The 20,468-nt window shown below is 47.9% G+C and overlaps 4 protein-coding genes across 4 annotated transcripts; 3 read left to right on the top strand and 1 right to left on the bottom strand.

The window, feature by feature from the left end:
- Nucleotides 1-1,147: 1,147 nt before the first annotated feature.
- Nucleotides 1,148-2,259, top strand: LOC111257005 (brassinosteroid LRR receptor kinase BRI1-like). Its single transcript, XM_022825879.1, has 2 exons — nt 1,148-2,085; nt 2,169-2,259. Exons 1-2 carry the CDS (start codon nt 1,148-1,150, stop codon nt 2,257-2,259), a joined length of 1,029 nt encoding a protein of 342 aa, XP_022681614.1.
- Nucleotides 2,260-4,545: 2,286 nt separating this feature from the next.
- Nucleotides 4,546-5,070, top strand: LOC101753115 (glycine-rich cell wall structural protein 1.0). The gene has a single exon (XM_004966559.3). It carries the CDS (start codon nt 4,549-4,551, stop codon nt 4,921-4,923), a length of 375 nt encoding a protein of 124 aa, XP_004966616.2. The 5' UTR covers nt 4,546-4,548; the 3' UTR covers nt 4,924-5,070.
- A 5,075-nt stretch (nt 5,071-10,145) lies between these two features.
- Nucleotides 10,146-10,689, top strand: LOC101761874. The gene has a single exon (XM_004964386.4). The coding sequence runs from the start codon at nt 10,268-10,270 to the stop codon at nt 10,547-10,549; it is 282 nt and encodes a 93-aa protein (XP_004964443.1). The 5' UTR covers nt 10,146-10,267; the 3' UTR covers nt 10,550-10,689.
- Nucleotides 10,690-11,408: 719 nt separating this feature from the next.
- Nucleotides 11,409-12,763, bottom strand: LOC101761475. The gene has a single exon (XM_004964385.2). The coding sequence runs from the start codon at nt 12,335-12,337 to the stop codon at nt 11,705-11,707; it is 633 nt and encodes a 210-aa protein (XP_004964442.2). The 5' UTR covers nt 12,338-12,763; the 3' UTR covers nt 11,409-11,704.
- Nucleotides 12,764-20,468: the final 7,705 nt, after the last annotated feature.

Consider the following 20,468-nt stretch of genomic DNA (forward strand, 5'->3'; position numbering starts at 1 on the left):
ATTCCATATAGTACATTGTCACATCGAGTTAGGAGGTATTGCCACTTGGAGCGGGTTCATCTTTCCCTCACTTTGGGGTCTACAAAGATATCCAGTCAGGAAATTTTCTAGTAAAAATTTCTTCTAATCTTTAGGCTTCCTCCAAAAGAATCTAATCTTAACACTTGGAGCATACAAGTGAAAAGTTCAATCCAATCCTAATTTAAATATAATTATAATAACCCTTCCATTGATCAGGGGGTGATGACCTAGTCAGTGTTGATTCAGGAGAGATGATTAAGCACCATACAATAGGATGTTATAATAGTCTTCTTGGTTGGTTCTGGACCTTTTTGGATCCATTATTGCTAAAATAGTTTGCTGGTTAATAGCTAATAGTTGCTAGCTGACTAACTATTAGGAGGGGCATTTGACTAGTACTCCTCCGTTCTCTTTTAATAGGGCTATTTACAAAACTAAATTTTTCTTTTTTTATAGTCCTATTTAAGTTGCCACCTCGTGTTTGACACATGACTGTTCGATTCCCGTGGAGAGTAACTTTTCTAAAAAAATAATTGGTGCATGCATATGATGACATGATTCATTAGATGATAAGTAGAGCTGCTAATTTTAGCTTCTAGCAACGGTGGCTCCAAACAAATCCTTAGTATCCAAACTTGTGTAATCCTTAAATTGTTAGGGTAGTATTACGTAGGATGAGAGGAGGCTATAGACTGCAGTAACGAACTTCAGGAGGGACTGGACCAGTTGTTCTCATTGCGTGGTGTAAACACCACTGCTCTTTCTTTAATACAGCTGCATTCTTTGACCATCTTGGCATACTAGTGTGGAACAGGTGCCTTCTCTGGCACTTCTTGTTGTTTCTCATATAAACTCCTAAAGCTGCAGCAGGGCCAACTTGAAAAGCATCATGCGCCTTTCACTGCTTTCTTTGTTTCTTATTTTGCTACTAGTAACCACCAAAACCACAACAGCAAGCGGGTGCATTGGAAATGAAAGGAATGTGCTATTCGACTTGAAGGCCACCCTGAAGGACCATCAGGGCGTACTTTCGTCATGGAGGGGTCTAAATTGTTGCAGCTGGTATGGTGTGACATGTAACAAGACGGGGCACATAATCAAGCTCAACCTCGGCAACAATAAAAGCATGGAGTATGCTCTTACAGGTGACATCAGCCCATCATTGGTTAATTTGACTCATCTAGAGTACCTTGATCTTCATGGCAATGATTTTGGTGGTGGAAGTATCCCTGAGTTCATTGGATTGTTCAAGAACCTTAGGCATCTTGACTTGTCTTTTGCTGGCTTTGGTGGGAAAATTCCCCCTCACCTTGGAAACTTGTCGAAGCTGAATTATCTTGATATAAGCAATATTCCTGATAGCAGCTTCACTTCCAGTAGCTCTGTGGACAACCTTCTGTGGCTCTCTGGGCTTTCTTCACTGGCCTACCTTGGCATGTCATCGTGGAACTTTTCTGCTGCTTCAGACTGGCTTGAGTCCTTGAACATGCTTGCTTTCCTTGAGGAGCTTCATTTGTATTCTACTCATCTTCCACCCACCGACCTGAACTCTCTATCACAGTCTAACTTCACGTTTCTCAATAAAGTTGATCTGTCAGGCAACTACCTCAGTTCTACCTTCCCACATTGGTTAACAAACATAACAACTATGACACACATTGAGTTGTCCTACACTGGACTTCATGGGTCGATTCCTGAAGCTGTAGGAAATTTAACTGCCCTTGAATATGTTTTTCTGTCCGAGAACAGTTTGGAAGGAGCAATTCCAACTTCAATAGGCAAACTTTGCAACTTGCAGGTCCTAGATTTGTCCTCAAACAATCTTGTTGGTGATATGGACAACCTGGGGAAAGCTATGGCCAGGTGCATGAAGCAACTGGAATTCATCCACTTGGAGAGTAACAATCTATCTGGAAGTCTAACTGGATGGCTTGGGTCCTTCAAGACGCTCTTGTCAATCAACCTCCACAACAACGCACTATCAGGTCCTGTACCTTCCGATATCGGTCAGCTCACAACCTTATATGAGCTGGATATTTCTTACAATTTTCTGCAAGGCGTCCTGTATGAAGAACACCTAGCCAATCTATCCTCGTTAACTGTGCTTGATCTATCCTCTAATCTTTTGAGGATTTCTGTACACACAGACTGGGTGCCACCTTTTCAGCTGCATCAACTCCAATTACGTTCTTGCCCACTAAAATCGGGAGTGCCGCAGTGGCTCCGGACACAGACTAGTATTTCAAGAATAGATTTGCACAACACGGGAACTGTAGGCACTTTGCCTGATTGGACTTGGACTTCTCTGACGTCTCTGACTGACTTGGATCTCTCCAACAACCAGCTCACAGGCACTCTTCCAGCCTCTATGGTACACATGGAGTCACTTAGAATCTTGGGGCTTGGTTCTAACCATTTAGAAGGTCAGATTCCTGATATGCCAAGAAGTATTGAAGTGCTGGATCTCTCTAACAATTCTTTCACTGGGCCGTTGCCCTACCATTTAGGAGGTAGCGGATTGCTATTCGTTTCCTTGTCGAACAATCATCTGAACGGAAGCATACCTGTGTATTTCTGCGACATGGAGTTGCTGTCAGGTATAGATCTATCAAACAACAACTTATCAGGTGAGCTTCCTAATTGCTGGAAGCAGAACACACGCCTATTGGTGCTGGACTTCTCGAACAACAACCTTGAAGGAGAAATTCCATCGAGCATAGGCTCTCTTACTTCGCTTTGCTCTTTGCATTTAAACAAGAACATGCTCTCTGGGGTGTTGCCCTTCTCTCTAAGCTCATGTGACTCTTTGATTTTACTTGATCTTGGAGAGAACCATTTCGAGGGAACCATACCTACATGGATAGGGAGTAATATGCACTTACTTGTTATCCTCAGGTTGAGATCAAATCAGTTCTCCGGAAATATTCCTGATGGATTATCACAACTTCAACGCCTTCAAATGCTGGATCTTGCAAATAACAAGCTTTCTGGGCCCCTGCCGCGAAATATTGGGAATTTAACTTTGATGGCTTCACGACAATCAGCGCGTATTATATCGTTAACGTTTCGAGGCCTCCCTGCTGATATTATTGTATATTACAATGCGAGCTTATACATTACAACCAAAGGATATGAAAGATTATACTCTAGGATTCTTTACTTGATGAAGAGCGTTGACCTTTCTGATAATGCTCTAACCGGAGAAATTCCTGTTGAATTTGGAGCTCTTGCACAACTCAAGAACCTGAATCTGTCAAGAAATCGCCTTAGTGGACGTATTCCAGAGAGAATTGGCAGTATGGATTCATTAGAGTCCCTTGATATCTCATGGAACCATCTCTCTGGTGCGATTCCTCAGAGCATGGCATCATTGCACTCGCTAAGCCACCTGAACATGTCGTACAACAATCTTTCCGGGAAGATACCTCAAGGTTCTCAGCTTCAAACTCTCGGTGATGAAGATCCATACATATATGCTGGCAACAAATACCTCTGCAGTCCTCTTGTTTCTGAGAGCTGTTATGAACACAAGCTAAACCCAATATACAATGACGAAGACACACATGGCCATGATGTATTTTTGTATGTAGTTTCAGGACTTGGTTTTGGACTTGGATTCTCAGCTATATGGTGGCTACTTATATTCAGCGAGGCAGTAAGAAAGTTGTACTTCCAGTCTATCGACTCCGTATGTGAGAAATTTTTTGTCCGGATGATCCTACTGAAGATAAATGTGAGCAGTATATTAATGGACAGAAATCGGAATCCAGTCAGTTGAAGCTGTATAGGTAGAAAGGGATCCAGAAATTATTTGCAGATCCTGTACAGCTGCTATGACTAAGCGAGAATGTGCATGGTACCATCAGGCTGGAACTTGAGATTTGAGAACGCCAATGCAGTGTACAATGTGTAACTTTTTGTCTCAATCTTTGCATGTAGTCTTCAGTATTGTTATTGCCCATTTGTTGAAACTGGCGCATGCCTGAATGATAGATGCTGCACGCATAGCAATATTAGTAGTGCTCGATGCTTTCTAATAGCAATTCTGTCCATGGTTAACATGGGCTCTCAGTTGCCGGCAGCAGTTAGGGATCGTTTAGTTGCTTGTGATAATGTGACAACGTAATAAGCTTTATGAACTAGTAGTTGCTTGCGTGTGTATTCAAGTACATCAAAGGATTGTTGTAGTAGTTTAACCTGTGCTGTTCTGCGTGGTTGTTGCTGTCCGATGCTAAGTACCTCTCTGTGCGATGAGTGTCCATCACAATTCAGAAGTGGATCGGGGCAAAGCAATTTGGACGTTGTCGTGGAAAATCAAAATGGACGTCGTGCAGAGGGCACAAACCTATTCCGTGGCCAACATGGACGGCCGCCGTCGTTGACTCCTACTCGGAGTCGATCCGAGCGCGATGGGACACGTACCCGCCATTGGCGGCGGAGCGTGATCCGACTCGGTTTGACCATAGGGCGCAGCCTATACATGTCAGAGTCAGACGCCATCGTTTCCCCGGCCGTCCTGTCCCGTACATGCAACACAGCAACCGCCGCCGCGTCGCGTGGGAAGTGGGCAGCAGTCAGGGCGGCGGCATGGACAGGATCCTGGGGTTGTCCCTCATCGGCGCGGGGCCCGGCAACGTCTTCGGCCCGGGCATGAGCGCCGGCGTGCTGGAGAGCTTCGCCCGCGGCAAGGCGGAGGAGGGCAACGGCAGGGGTGCAGCCGGCGGGACTGGATCGGCGGCGGCGTGGAGTGGCGGGAAGATCGCGGCCGAGAGGGGGAGCGAGGCGGAGACGAAGGGTGCCGGTGGCCAGGAGCGCCGCGGCGGCGAGGCGGAGGCGCGGTTCTACCCGGCGTTCGATGGCGTCCTCTGTTTCGACGCCGTCGCTCCGTATTGGCATGCTTAGCGCGCGCGTGCTCTCTGTTCTTTAATTTGGCAAAAGTTCTTTTGGTTTGGACAATTTCGTAACGTCTACAAAACTTGGATCCGATTTCATAACTTCAAGTCGACACGTACGGGTGTCTCCTAAACGCTAGCAATCGAGGGGGCACATGGCCTCACATAACGCAGGTACATGCTTTTTCACATATTATTTACTGTGTTTACCGCTAGGTTTCTTTGTACCTCTTCCTGCAATCCTTGCCTCAGCAAACCGGCGCACATGAACTTTCATAGGATAGCAAAGTTAACTAAACGGAGCTAGGTTCTAAAATTTAAATTTTAAATAAACTGACTCACCTAAGCACCAAAGCAACCTTAATGTTCACTGGGTACAACGGAGGAGCCCCCCATGGGAGCCCCCCACCAATGCAAGTTTTCACAAAAAAGTATTCAAAATTTCAAATGGAACTACAATTTTTTAAAAAAATTTAATACTATTGCCCCTCCCCTTTTCAGTTTTTGGCTCTGCTGCTGGATGGATACGCAACTTTTTTCACCATGCCATGGCACATTTCTTTTTAAGAGGGAAGAGAATAACATGCCAATATTAAAAAAGCTTATGGAAATATAGACTTTGCTAAAGAAATGTATCCGCACGCGCACCCACTGAAACCAACCTTAGATATATCATGTTGCAGAACCGTCCGTAGGTCCGGCTCATAAAACTAGTCAACCACCAATGGAGGTATTGGTTCTCCCTTACTCGATTAGAGAAAATATCACGTAGAGGTGACATGACACACATATGCACGTCATGTCACATGCAAGTGTCTTGTGGCACGGCTTGCACGACACTCGTGAGCCAAACACCTTGACCACGAGATGGTGTCAGATTCATAATCACAACCTCATTATGTAGTAAATTAAATATATTGTTAAGTTGATCCATCCATATTTGGATGGAGGTCATCTATGAGAGCATCTAGCTCCCTGGATGGAGCACCTGGAGGGTTGAGTGCGCTTTTGCCCCCACCCTCCATCCCCATCTCCCACCCAATATGAGACTAAAGAATCTAATATCCTTGCATCTTGTTTTTTCAATGAATGCATATTTATTGAATATCTAAATAATCAAACACATGATGTGAGACTTTCGGTCAGAACAGCATACCATCATTGATTAGAGACTTGTTTTGGAATTTTCTCAAGACTAGCAGTACATCTAAGATTTGTTAGAGATGTACTTATTTTGAGGAGTAGGCCATTATAATTAGTGCAAAACTACACCAACATTAATCAAGTGATTCAAATTGAACGAGGAAATATAAGCATACCTTGGAGTATTGCTTAGTCATGTCCAAATTTTACCGGCGGGAGTTACCGATGCTAGTCCTGCCCTCGTCCATCAAGACGAATCAGCACCGCGAAAGTGGAAACACGTGCAGGAGATCGAGAACGGATCTACGATAGGGGATGAATGGATGATGCCGGGAGGCGAGAGACGTCGTCTTCGATTGTTGACGGCTCAGTGGAATGCGAGATGTAACTGTGGCGCACCACCACCTGACCACCGCCTCTAGTTATTTGGGAGTAAATTAAGGGATGCATACGTATACATGAACTCTGAACGATCAAAATAAACATCTTGGACTAGGTTCTGAAATGTCAATCAAATAAATTAACTTACCTAGCAGGAAAACCAACTGAACGAGGCTTATTAGTTTCTTCTTCCAAAAAATAACTTTTATTTTAAGCAAAACACAAAATTTCCTGTTTTGAATTTGGTCTTTGGGGAGTTTGCACCTTGCTGCAAAACCGACTGCAGGTGTGGCCCGATTCTTAGGCCTCGTCTGGATTGAAGGAATTTTAAAGGAATTCCAAAGGAATGCAATTCCTATGTTCCACTGACATCACATGCCACTTGGAACGGAGGAATGAACATCGTCGTTCCTCCGGAAAGACTCTCCTTTCTTCACAAGAAAACGCAGGAACCAGAACATCCACTCAAACCTAAAGTTTTCGCGGATGCCCGAGGCACACGCGTGTGCAAGAGAAATGGAGCGCGCGAATAAATGGAGGTAAGAGAAACCAGAAGAGATTGGATCCCGCTGGCTGGTTGCCGTCAGCCCCAAATCGATATGTAGAGCTACAAAGACACCTCACCATCAAGCGCCCTTTGTCTCACCTCTACACCAACCAAGTGCCTGCTCAAGAGCGGGCGTCGAGCTTTCCGATGGGAAAACGTTGAGGGTCTGCTCTAAGTGCGTGGGAGTCAAATGCAGAGGCTACACTTGACGCGCTTGAGATGAGCGAAAGGCCATGAATCTAGAGCTGGAGGAATGGACAAAGCTTGCGGAAGAGATAAGGTTACCTGAGAAATTCCTTTATTTTGTTTTCCTTTTCTATGTTTCCGTTCTTCCATTCCAAATAGACCCTTGCACCCCACAAATGGACCGTTGAGCCTCCGTAAGGTTTATATATCGTGCGGATCACACAAACAAAACAGGTCACGTCGCGTCACACCCAACCATATATTGCGGCACGTCTTCCGCGTGCGTGACCCTGACACGTGAGACAAACGACCAGACTGCAGGTTGCAGGCAAATTCAGCGGGTGTCCAAGGCAAAGCTGTTGCTGTCTCTACATTCGCACGCGCGCGCATGCCATCCGGGCTCCTCCTCCTCCTCCTCTGGCACTAACGGTGACTGAAGGCTTGCCTGGCCCCACCTCTATAAAAACCTGCACAGGAGCGTGCCATTACAAACGCACAGAACGATCCATCGATCCATTCCAACCAACCAAGCTCTTCTCCGCTCCAACTCTGACTAACGACCCATTCCGAGCTCTTCTCAACGCCGACGCCGATGGAGAGGCTCCTGAGGTCGCTGGTTTTTTTCCTATATAATATCTGAAGAGCTGCACATCTTTATATTAAAATGAAGAAATTAAAATTTTACAACATAATGAGCTAGAACTCATGCAAAGCATTAGTCGCCATAGGGTCCAACGAAAAACAACAAGAAAACTAGACCCTATTACTCCCCTTTTAAACTTTTCAACCGGTGAGCTCCTGCCTGTATCCAGAGTTCTGCCTCCTCTCCTATGCCCTTTAGTAGCTGTTGCACCGTCGAGGAACAGTCGTTGAACAGGTGCACATTGCGTTCTTTCCACAAGCGCCAGATGATCAACATGAAAAGTGTATCAAATCCTCGCCTCATCCCTCTCAGCTGCAGCCTCCTCACATGAGACCGCCAGTCCTGCAATGAGCTAGGTTGATCCAGAAAGGTGCAAGCTCGCCCCAGCTAAGACAGTGCACCCCACCATATTTGCTTGGTGTAGGAGCTGTTCACTAAGATGTGATCCCCCGTTTCATGCGCCTACTCACATAGCCAACAAACATCATGTGCCTCTAGGTTGTGTCGTCGTTGCAGTTCCGCTGTCCAAAGCTTGCCTTTCGTTGCCAGCCAAGTGAAGAACTTCACTTTCGGTGGCGTCCAGTTCTTCCAAATGCGACTGCTTCTTTGCAGCTTGGTGATACCTTCTTGCATTTTTTGGTAGGCAGATGCTGCAAAATACTTTCCATCAATCCATCGCCACAAGTACCTATCCTCCTATCCATGGTTCAAGGCCGCAGCTGAGCGACGGTGCCGACGTATTCCACGAGTGCTTTAACTGACAGGCTACCGCGGATGTCTGTTACCATCTCTGGTCTTGGAGCCCTTGTGCGACTGTTCTTGTGTTTCTCGGTCGTTTAGGAATGGTGACGATCAGGTTCGGTGCAAGGTGCTCCACCTTCTATCCATCGATCTAACTGTCGGTCCAGAATATTGCTATGCATCCATTGCTAAGCTGCACCGTAACAGAAGCGTTGACGAAGGCATGTAACTCGAGCTCGATCTTGATACGAAGCTCAAACCAGGCCCTCTCGTTGTCCGTTTCTTTAGCGCACGAGGCGACACGGCATCACGGCGGAGCAATGGGCTCGGGTGCTGGGTGCTCTCCACTGAGACGGGCACGTTCCCATCTCCTTGCCGAGGGAGACCCGGGAAGGTGCGGGAGCAGCAATAATGTAAGGGAGGGAGACAGAGACATGTCCATATCCGGGCGAGCAGTCTCCGGACGCCGGGTGACGGTGGCGAGGAGATAAACACGGGCGTGTCATCCTCCACTGCCCACTGGCCGGCAGGGGGTGGAGATGGGTGCGTGCGCGGCCTTTGCCGTCCCCGTCGAGTCAAGCTGCCACGGCGCGCGCCGTCCAAGTCAAGACAGGCCAAGGCCGCCGTATGGGTATCGGCGTGTGCCGGCAGCCGCACCCGCATGCGTTCGTGTTGACCTGCCCGGCCCGTCTGACCGTTCGAACTGGAGGATTTTCACCACACTCCTCTGAGCCCTGAGTGACTTTTCGGCGATTTCGGCTTTTACCACCCTCTGAATTGGGGATCGGAGAAGCTACTCGACCGTCGGCATCGCCATGTGGTCGGTAGACTGACCGGTGTTCGAACAAACAACCTTATCCGCAGACCACTCTAGTTAACTGTTTTCTTGGGATGGTGGACAGTGAACACTATCATCAGCAGGCCATTGATTGCTAGACACAGCGAAAAGAAAAGAATACAGACGTCGCATCCCAGGATCTCACACTCACACTCGTGTTGCCGTCCCCGCACCGCGCTCGCTATCGCTGCCGACGGCGAGCCGACCACCACCATGGCCCCCCGCGCCCGGCACGTCACCGCCGCGTTCGTTGCGGCGGGGGGCTAGCCTAGGCCAGGTCTGTCTGCCGGCAGCGCGGCACCGGGCGGTGGCCTGCCCCCACCACGTCCCCAACAGGCGGGCAGTTGCCGTGCGCCAGAGACACCTCCAAGTGTCGCCTCGCCCAGGGTCCCCGAAACCGCTCGTCGCATCAGCAGCTGCCACGTCCCCCCGCGTCTTAAATTTTCTTTTTTCGGTCGGAACGAGCTTGACCGACTCGCCGAGCCACCCAGGCGGCACGGCGGCAGCGGGGTCGTGTTGGGGTCAGCGCCTCAGCGCACGGGGACCGCGTCGGCCGAGTCACGGCCGCCTCAGCTTGCTTGCTTGCCGTGCGCGAGTCGCGGATTCCGGCCGCGTCCGCGTCCGCCACCGCCCGGGAACTTTCCCTGCCGCGCGCGCCACGGCTTCCCCCACCCAGACCCAGTCCACCGCGCTCCTCCCTCCCTTTCCTCTTCCCTTCTCGCACGCGGACACGGCGCCTATATAAAACCCCGGCGCCGGAGGAGCAGCAAAGCACACAACCAAGCTGAGCACTTCCAAACAGAGCACAGCAAAGAAATTCAACGAGTCAAATTAGCAGCAAGCGAAGGGGCTCTGCATCTGGTCATCAACTCATCATGGACAAGATCCTGGCCTTCTCCATCCTGAGCTCGTCGCCGGCCGACATCTCGTCGACCGGCTTCTCCACCCGCCTCTCGTGGAGGTCCTCTTCCTCCGCCGTGACCCAGAAGCAGCAGCAGCAGCAGCAGGCGGAGAAGCCGGCTCCGAGGCAGCAGGAGAAGAAGGCCGCGGAGCAGCAGGCCGGCTCGCGCCCGGCGGCCGCCGCGGAGAGGAAGCAGGCGCGGTTCGCGCCGGAGTTCGACGGGATCAACTGCTTCGAGTCCATAGTCTCCTTCTGATCCTGCGGTTCAATTGATTAATTCCCCTCGCCAATTTTTTGGGTTGTGTCGCCGAGAAATTTGTATAGAGCTCTGTATACACCAAGCAAGTGAAATGGATGATGATACGTTCGTTTGATTTATTGATAGTTTCGATTTCTCCATAATTCTTCTGAAGCAAGAAAGAACCTTTTGGAGCTTGAACTTGGGGCTATCATGGTCAAGCCTGCTCTGTTCTTGTTGAAGAATGTTTGCATCACCCGCATGGATCGGATCATCCATTTCAGCACGGCGATAAAACCAGTTGCTGAATCGTACCCGTTTGGTCGTAAACAAACACGTGCCAGCGCGTACACGTTACCTTGATCGGGACACCAAACTTGCTCCGCTCTTGCCATCCCTTCCTTCTCGGCAGCAACAGGGGATGTTCCTGTGGTCCTGTCCCAGGTCACGTCATCGGATGGAGCCGAATATCCATTTGAATAAGCAGGGGACCTGCCGCTAGTTAATTGCCCGTTTAAGTTTACTAGTCGTAAACAATCTTGTTCCAGCGCGTACTACACGTTACCTCCCAGCTTTCGAAATCGACGCGTCGTGTGCCGTGAGAACCAGACACCTGGCCAACTGCTCCAACAGTTTGGTTTGTGCTCGTCCACCGTTGATACTCGCCCCCATCCATGCCAATCCTTTTCGAAAAACAATAATTGGTGTCGCAAAGTTCATTACACAGCGCAATTAGTTATCTTATCCGGCCTTTCGCGCGGGAATCATCCGCCAAGCATGGCAATTGCAAGCTTGCTGGCGATCCCAAGGCAATGAACCGTGCACAAGGGAGAAGAAACAACCCATTTTTTTTTGGGTACAAAAGAGTAGAGAGTACTATTTTTCGAGAATACGCGGGAAGCTGCGTATTTTAATATCAAGAAGGAGAGTAGAGAGTACTATAAAATCGTCTCTCTTAATGCATGCATGCATACATAATACATGCTGTCTGTACAAGTACAACCCGTCGTCTCAATTAGCAATTGTCGAGACAATTAACAATTCAACACACACAAACACACCGATCGATCGATAATGATCGATCGGGAAATCACCATCATCACGGACTATAGAATGGCGAAAAGAATCGTCAATTGCTGGCAGCAGCAGCAGCTTCCTGTCGATCAAGTCTCGCTAATGCGACACGATGGTCTCGAAGCAGTCGATCCCGTCGAACTCCGGCGCGAACCGCGGGAGGAACGCCGCCGGCTCGTCCTTGCCGCCGCCGTGGCCGTGGGGGCGCGGCGAGCCGCCTTGCTTCTCCCCGTCCCGCTGCCGCGTCGCCTCCGCGGAGTCTCCCTGGCCGCCCCCGCCCCTCCGCCACGACAGCCGGGTGGTGGGGAACGCCCCGGCGCCGGCGGCGATGTCGGCCGGCGACGCGCTCAGGATCGAGAAGGCCAGCACCTTGTCCATGTCAGCCGATCGGCCAAAGGAACGGATGGATTGGAACTTAGCCGCTGTCCAATTCGATGCGTGGGTTGCCTCTGGTTTTTTGCTTTGCTTGCTCAGATGACGGTTGGTTGGTTGGTCGCCGGAGGAAGGTGGCGGGGGATGGGGGGTTATAAACTGGCCGGAGCGGGAAGAGAAGAAATGCATGGCGGATCGGATTGGGTTGCTTGGCCGGACGGGTCGAGAAGATTCGCGCGCCGAGCGGAAGCCGGCGGGCCGCGGACGCGAGCCTACGCGACGATTCGTTCGTTCTCTGGCTGGCGCACTCGTGACGCACGCGGTCGCGTGGAAGTTTACAACCACCTCGCCCTCGCGCATGTTTTTTTTCCTCTCCCTCTCCCGTCTCCTGCTGCCGCCGCGTTAGCGGCGCGGCGGTTGCGGGCTTGCGGCTCCGGCGGGTGGTGCGGGGTCCCGCGCCGAAATTAGGCGGACAGACGGGCGAGGCGTCACATGGCTGGAGGGCGAGGCGACCTGCAGATGCTCAGAGGAGTTGACGACTGATTGAAGCGAGCCGAGGGACGCATAGGTGATGGAAATCTAGGATGTGTCTGGTTAACAACTTGATTGTTAGGGTAAAATCAAAATCTTACATCTAAACATGAACAACTGAGAGGGAGAGAGAGTAGGAGCACCACCATCGAGCTTGGATGATGAGCTTGTCATTACCATGGCGGTAACGGCGGAGTTGACGGCGAGGGTGGAGACGGTGGCGGCGGTGCTTCACGCCGCTTCAGCGCTGCTTAGATCGGGTCTAGGATTTTGTCGGTAGGTCTGGTGGGCACGGCGAAACTTGGCATGCGTGCCCCCGACCCTCACCTTTTCTTTTATAGCGCTGCGTGACGGGGCTGCCAACCATGTACGGTTGAGCGCCTGATCAGGGCGTGATCAAGGAGTCCGGCTCGACCGTTGGACCGAGTTGGATGAGATCAATACTAACATTCTTCCCCTTGATCTTATCTTATACTTAAACTTAGTCTTAAATTTGGAATGCTTAACTTAGCACCCATTTCATCACAGATCAGTGTATAGACCACGCCTCGTCATAATAGTCGGTCACGTACTATCAGATTTAACAGCTACAATACACCTTTCTATTTTGAAAGGTATTCTTATTCTGGGCCCTTAGTATCCAGGGATCATAGGCTTTCCCATAAACTCATGTCGGGTAAGTGTTCTCTGAACACATTGAGCGGTAAGCCTTTTGTGAGCGGATCCGCAAGAATTTCCTTTATTCTTATATGCTCTAGACTAATGGTATGATTCTGAATTTTCTCTTTCACAACATAAAACTTGATGTCGATGTGTTTGGCGGTACCACTTGACTTATTGTTGTGAGCATAAAACACTGCTGGCTCATTGTCGCAGTACATCTTGAGTGGCCTTTGAATGTTGTCTACCACTCTTAACCTGGGTACAAATTTCTTTAGCCATTTTGCCTATCCCATGATCTCATAACATGCTACAAACTCGACGTACATCGTGGACGATACAATGACGATTTGCTTGGTGCTTTTCCACGATATAGCTCCACCTACGAGAGTGAATACATAACCTAACGTGGACTTTCTATTGTCTACATCTCCCACAAAATCTGAATCTGAGAACCCTTCTATTTTTAGGGAATCAGTTCTTCTATATGTTAACATGAGACCTTTCGTACCTTATGTATAATGCAATACCTTCTTTACCATTCTTCAGTGATCTATTCCTGGATTATCCTGATATCTGCCAAGTATCTCGGTCACAAAAGCTAAGTCAGGGCGTGTACATACTTGAGCATATATTAATCTTCCGACAGCTGAAGTATATGGAACTACTTTCATTTGATAGATCTCATATTGATTCTTGGGACACTGAAATTTTCCAAATGTATCGCCCTTGACTATAGGAGCAGGCATAGGTTTACTCGCATGCATACTGTACTTCTTTAGAATCTTTTCCAAGTATACCTTTTGCGATAATTCTAAAACCCCCTTTCTTCTATCTCGGTGAATTTCAATTCTTCTGTCTCGGTGAATTTCAATTCCTAAAACGAATGAAACTTCACCGAGATTTTTCATATCAAAATTCGAGGACAAAGACTTCTTCGTCTCCAATAGCAGACTAACATCACTACTAGCGAGTAAGATGACATCTACATACAGGACGAGGAAAATGAATTTTCCACTGTTGAACTTTGCATAAATGCAATTGTCCTCCTTATTCTCAATAAACCCAAATTTTCTTATTGTTTCATCAAACTTCAAATACCACTGTCTGGAGGTTTACTTTAATCCATAAATGGATTTCTTCAGGCGGCATCCCATACGTTTTTTTCCTTCCACGACAAAACCTTTGGTTTATGCCATATAGTCATTTTCATCTAAATCCTCAACGCCTTTGGTTTATGCCATATAGTCATTTTCATCTAAATCCCCGTTGAGGAATGCCGTCTTTACATCCATCTGATGTAATTCTAAGTCATAGTACGCCACTAAAGCCATTATGATTCTAAAGGAATCCTTACAAAAGACTGGAGAAAATATCTCATTATAATCTATTCCTTCTCTTTGTGTGAAGTCTTTTGCCACAAGTCACGCTTTATATCTTTCCACATTCCCTTTGGAGTCACATTTTGTTTTGTAGACCCATTTACAACCTACTGCCTTGGCTCCTTTAGGGTTTTCTTCTAAATCCAAGACTTTATTGCTACTCATAGATCTCATTTCATCTTCCATAGCTTGAAATCATTTTGATGAGTGAACGCTTATCATGGTTTCTTCAAACGAGGTGAGATCTCCCTCCATTTGAATTTGTTCGCAAACATAGACTTCGTATTTATTAGGAATAGCTGGTTTTCTAACTCTTTGAGACCTTCGGGGGGGGGGGCAACATTCGGCTCATCTTCCATATGGGGCTATTGTAGCTCTTCTTCATGTGTGACAATAGGTTCTATAGGATCCTGAAGGACAGGTTCCTCATCTTCATTTCGTTGTTACCACGGGAGAACTAACAACAGGTGTTATTACCACAGTGTCCTGCACTGTCGGTGCAGCAACAACAGGTATCAAGAAAAATGGTTCCTGAATCATCGGAGTGAGTACATATATTTGCTTCTCCTCAAGGCTAATTTCTCAGGGTACCGAGCTCCCCCTGATCATCTCATCCTCCAAAAAGACAGCGTGTCTCGTTTCTACAAACTTAGTATATTTGTTAGGACAGTAGAAATGATAACCTTTTGACTTATTTGGATAGCCAATGAAATAGCAACTGACTGTCTTAGAATTTAGTTTCCCAATATTTAGGTTAAATACTTTAGCCTCAGTCGGACAGCCCCACATACACAAATAATTTAGTGAGGGCTCTCGTCCAATCCATAACTCATACGGTGTCTTAGACACCGACTTACTGGAAACTCGATTAAGAATGTGAATGACAGTTTTTAACGTCTCTATCCACAAATTAATCGGTAAAGTAGAGTAATTTATCATACTTCTCACCATATCCATTAGGCACGGTTGCGTCTTTCATCTACTCGATTCTGTTGAGGCTTTCCCGGTGTGGAGTACCGGGCAACTATGCTATTTTCATGTAGAAACCTTGCAAAAGGTCTAGGAACTTGGCCATATGGGGTATGTCGACCGTAGTACTGCCCTCCATGGTCGGATCTTACTATCTTAATCTTTAAATTATGATGATTTTCTACTTCAGCCTTAAATATCTTAAATTTATCCAATGCTTCCGAACGTTCCTTAATTGGATAAATATAGCCATAACGTGAATAATCATCTGCGAATGTTATAAATGAATCATAACCATCCATAGATGTCACAGGAAACGGACCACATATATCTGTGTGAATTATTTCTAAAATTCCTGCATTTCTTTTGGCGTCTTTCTTAATTTTCTTAACATACTTTCCCTTAATGCCATCGATGTATTGCTCTAGATCTGAAAATTCTAAGGGCGAAAGGATTGATTTCTTAATTAATCGTTCAATTCTTCCACTCAAAATATGGCCTAAACGATAGTGCCATAATTTCGAAGATACGTTATCAATTCTTTTCCGCTTATTTCTTACATTCATAGATGACTTTTCCGCTTATTTCTTACATTCATAGATGAGGAGGCATTCACATTCTCAGCGCTTACAACATTTACATTCTCACAAAGTGATAGCAAATAAAGCTCGTCTTGTCTAAAAGCAAGACCAACACACTTGTTATTAAACTTAATCTTACATTGTCCATCACCAAAGTGACAAGCAAATCCATCACTATCTAAGTGCGATACACTTATTAAATTTCTACGCAAAGAGGGTACATAAAGAACATCTCTTAGATGAAGTATAAAGCCATCAACTAATTCTAATGAGAGTTCTCCAATGGCTTCAACTTTAGCTTCGACATCATTTGCTACTTTAATGATTCTTTCTCCTCTTTGCAGGGTCCTCCTCGTATAGAATCCCTTTCTTACATAGATGCTTTAGGAAATCCACACAATCCTTCTGGTAGTGTCCCTTCTTCCTGCACCACTTGCAAGTGTTCTTGTCCACCACCTCTTCATGGTTTGATCTCTGATGGTGATCATTCTGTGGAGCCTTTCCATGTGCCTTGGAAGAGGAGGTACTATTCCACTGAGGTTTCCCTTGTAGCTTAGAATTATTGTTATGATAATTCCTCTTCTTCTTTTGCCTCACGTAGTTGGTAGAATCACCACGTGAGCCCTTAATTATTTCCTCTTCTTTCACACACATGGCAATAAGCTTTTCAATGCCCCACTTGTCTGGCTGTAAGTTGTAATTAACAACAAAAGCCTCAAACTCCTTGAGTAGGGAGGCAAAGATCAATTGGACTACAAACTCATCTTTGAGCTCCATGTCCATAGGCTTGAACTTGGATGCCATTTTACTCATCCTCAATATGTACTCCCTTATTCCACCACCAGTATACTTCTTAGTAACAAGCCTCTTAATAAGAGTGTTTACATAAGACTTTGAAGAGCCAGTAAAATGACTCTCCACCTTCCTTAGGTACTCCCTGGCGGTGGCGCACTCTGAGATTGCTCCCCTTATTGCCTCCACAATGGAGCTTTTAATCACCATCAAGTACTTCCGGTTCGACTGATACCACCGCGCACGATCAAGATCGTACTTCATTCTAATTCGTGCATGATCACGCACTCGAGCGTTGAAATTTTCTTCGCTCTCATTCTCACCTCTCACGGAATCCTCAGGAGCAATGGGATATGGATCAGCCAGTACTAGATTAATATCTGACAACGCAAGCGCTATCTCAATCTTCTCTCACCATGAGCTATAATTCCCTCCATCGAGGGGCTCTATGGACGAGATATAACTCAAAGGATTCCCTAAAAATAAAAAATTCAGAAAAAATTGAGTTAAGTCAACATTGGTCAAATTAAAACATGAAACTTCTCAATATTAATTCTATATCACCATTGGGCAGAAATAGAATCGGCAGAAATAGAATCAATAATGATAAAATAAAACCTGCTAGCATAATAATCTTATCAACAACGTTGGTTAGTAGATAAAATTATTATACTCGGAAAAATTACTTATTTTCTAATTAAATTTTCCATTTGGTTCCAATTCAATTAGAAAAATAGACAAAAAAAAAATTTAACTTAATGCATAAATTGGCAAAATAATGCCAAATATTCAACTTAACATAACGGAAGCTTGCTAAGACTTAAACTTAATTTGTGGATTTTACCCACCGGAAAAACTTCTCAAAACTAACTTTATTTGAGCCATTAATCAATTTCCAGAAATTGCAAAAATCATTGGAAGAAGAAAAACAAAAACGGGCTCAAAGCACACTGTTCTTTCAACCCACGCGAGGCAACGCCCTAGCCCAGCTCGCTCAGCAGCGCTCGTCTAGGCCCACCCCACAAACGCAAGAAAATGGACCCTCTGGGAAGGCGGCCCAGTGCGCACGCCATCGAACCGCGGCCCAGTTTCCCCGCGTTCACCTGGGCTAGATCTCCACTGTTCTGCTAGCCCGCACGAGGAAGCGGCCTAGCCTGCTTGCGCTGACGTGCACTTGTGGCTTCCCAGGCCTCAACCTAGGCCTGGGCCGTCAATTCGTTCTTCCACCGAGGCTGATTTCCAGCCCGGCGTATCTCAACCATCTGTTCGCGATCGACGGCCACGTGTTGACCTCAGGTGAACAAAACCCGGCCGCATCGCTACCCCGGCCAACCCTAGCTTCATTTTGCTCCCTTCCTCCGTCGGAACCGTGCGAGAGCGAGCGAGAGATGAGCGGGAGCAAGTGAGTATGCCGGCAAGCGGCGGCGCCGAGCTGAGGGAGAAGGCCGGCGACGCAGGGCCGGCCTGAGGCTTCCCCTCGGCAGGCCCGTGGTGTGTGATGCCGCCGCCACCGGTCCCCTCACCGGCGGGTGCATTTGAGTGGCGCCGCCACCACCGGTCCCCTCGCCGGTGCGCTCGCTCGCCCTAGGGTGAGCGCGCCGCTGTCGAGCGGTCCAGCGATGATGCCCTGGGCAACCCGCGCGCGTGGCTGTCTTCTTCCCTGAGCAGATTCGGTAAGCTCCCCCAACCCCTCTCCTCTTTCTCTGGTTCTTCCCCTTCTTAGGGTTAGGGTTTCACTACCGGCGGCCTGTCGGTTCGAGATCCGGCGGCCGTTGTCGGTCTTGCGGTGGAGCGCAGTCAACGGTCGTCGGGTGGATCCGGCGGCCGCCATCTTAGAAATTTTTTTCTTTCATTTTTGACTCGAGATCGAAAAGCCCCTCCTAATTGCTTCGTAACCTCTGATTCGTGCGAAAAAACTTCCCCGACTAGATCTACACGCTAGTTAGGCTCTGGTACCATTGATGAAAATCTAGGATCTCTTAGTGTGCGTCTAGCAGGTTAACAACTTGATTCTTAGGGTAAAATCAAAGTCCTAGATCTAAACAGGAACAACCGAGAGGGAGAGAGGGAGGGAGAGAGAGAGAGAGAGAGTAGAGAGAGTAGGGGCACTACCATCGGGCTTGGATGACGAGCTCGCTATGGTGGTGACGGCGAAGTTGACGACGAGGGTGGAGACGGCGGCAGCGAGGTGGCGGCGGTGCTTCCCGCCGCTTCAGCACTACTTAGGTCGGGTCTAGGGTTTTGTTGGTGGGTCTGGTGGGCACGACGAACCTTGGCATGCGTGCCCCTAGCCCCCACCTTTTCTTCTATAGCGCTGCATGACGGGGGTCCGCCAACCATATACGGTTGGGCGTCCTTGATCAGGGCGCGATCAAGGAGTCCGGCTCGACCGTTGGACCGAGTCGGATGAGATCAATAGTCTGCAAGATGAACACAAAGGTGCAAGGTTTTGCATTTCGATTCTTCCTTGAAATAGCGTGCACGTTCGAGCTTGAACACACAAGCTCGGAGACCCAGCTGGCAAGGAGGAATGGAGAGTCTAGAGGCATGCCTGGTGCCTACTAGGGCTGGGACTGGGAGTACGTAGGCGGCACCATTTTAACCTCTGAGGCCTTGTTTAGTTTCCAATATGGGAGTGGCAAAATTGGCATTTTGCCATAAATACGCAACTGTAGCATTTCGTTTGTATTTGTGAATTGTTGTCCAAACATTGACTAATTAGGCTCAAAAGATTCGTCTCGCAAAGTACAACAAAACTGTGCAATTAGTTTTTGATTTCGTCTACATTTAGTACTCCATGCATGTACCGCAAGTTTAATGTGATGGGGAATCTTCTTTTTGCATAGTGCCAAAGTTGGGAATTTGGGAGTAACTAAACAAGCTCTGAAGCTAATTCACCTCTCACCAGAGGGCCCAGTTAATCCACCTCCCAGTCCTCACGTTTCTACACCTAACAAAAGCCCAAAACGACGAAAAACCATGAAACAGTTCAGTTCACCGCCGTGCCGTGCCCTGTGCACAGGAGTGGCGCCATTTAGGGCCTGTTTGGTTAGCATTGCTTATAAATAAGTTGCTTAAGTTGCTTATTGTAGTTGCTTATTTATAAGTCAAGGTGTTTGGTTTGGGTTGCTTATTTGCAATAAATGAGAGTGCTATTGACACATTTGCCCCTGCCATCCCATTTCCCTCTACCCTCACATTTGCCTACTGCATTGCTCTGTGTGAACCCCTTCCATCTGTTCTCATCCATCAAGATCTTGGACTCGAGCTCGTCCTTGGCCGGGCCGCCCTTGGCCATGCGGCGACGAACTCGCGGATCTTCTCGAGGACGAGGGGCTTGCCGCGGGCGAGGAAGGGGTCCTCGTCGGCGTTCTCGTCGGCGAGGTAGGGGACCTCGGCGGCGCCGGCGACCTTGGCGGCGCCGGACTCGGAGGCGGCCTCGGCCTCCCAGGAGAGGGTGAGGGAGAGCTCGTACCCCGAGATGACCTTGCCCTTGCGGATGTTGACGTAGGCCTCGCCGTCGAGCTTGTCGAGGGCCACGGTGCGGAGCGTGAGGCCGCCCTCGCCGTCGAGGAG

Source organism: Setaria italica, chromosome IV, assembly GCF_000263155.2.
Source record: "Setaria italica strain Yugu1 chromosome IV, Setaria_italica_v2.0, whole genome shotgun sequence".
Lineage (NCBI taxonomy): Eukaryota > Viridiplantae > Streptophyta > Magnoliopsida > Poales > Poaceae > Setaria > Setaria italica.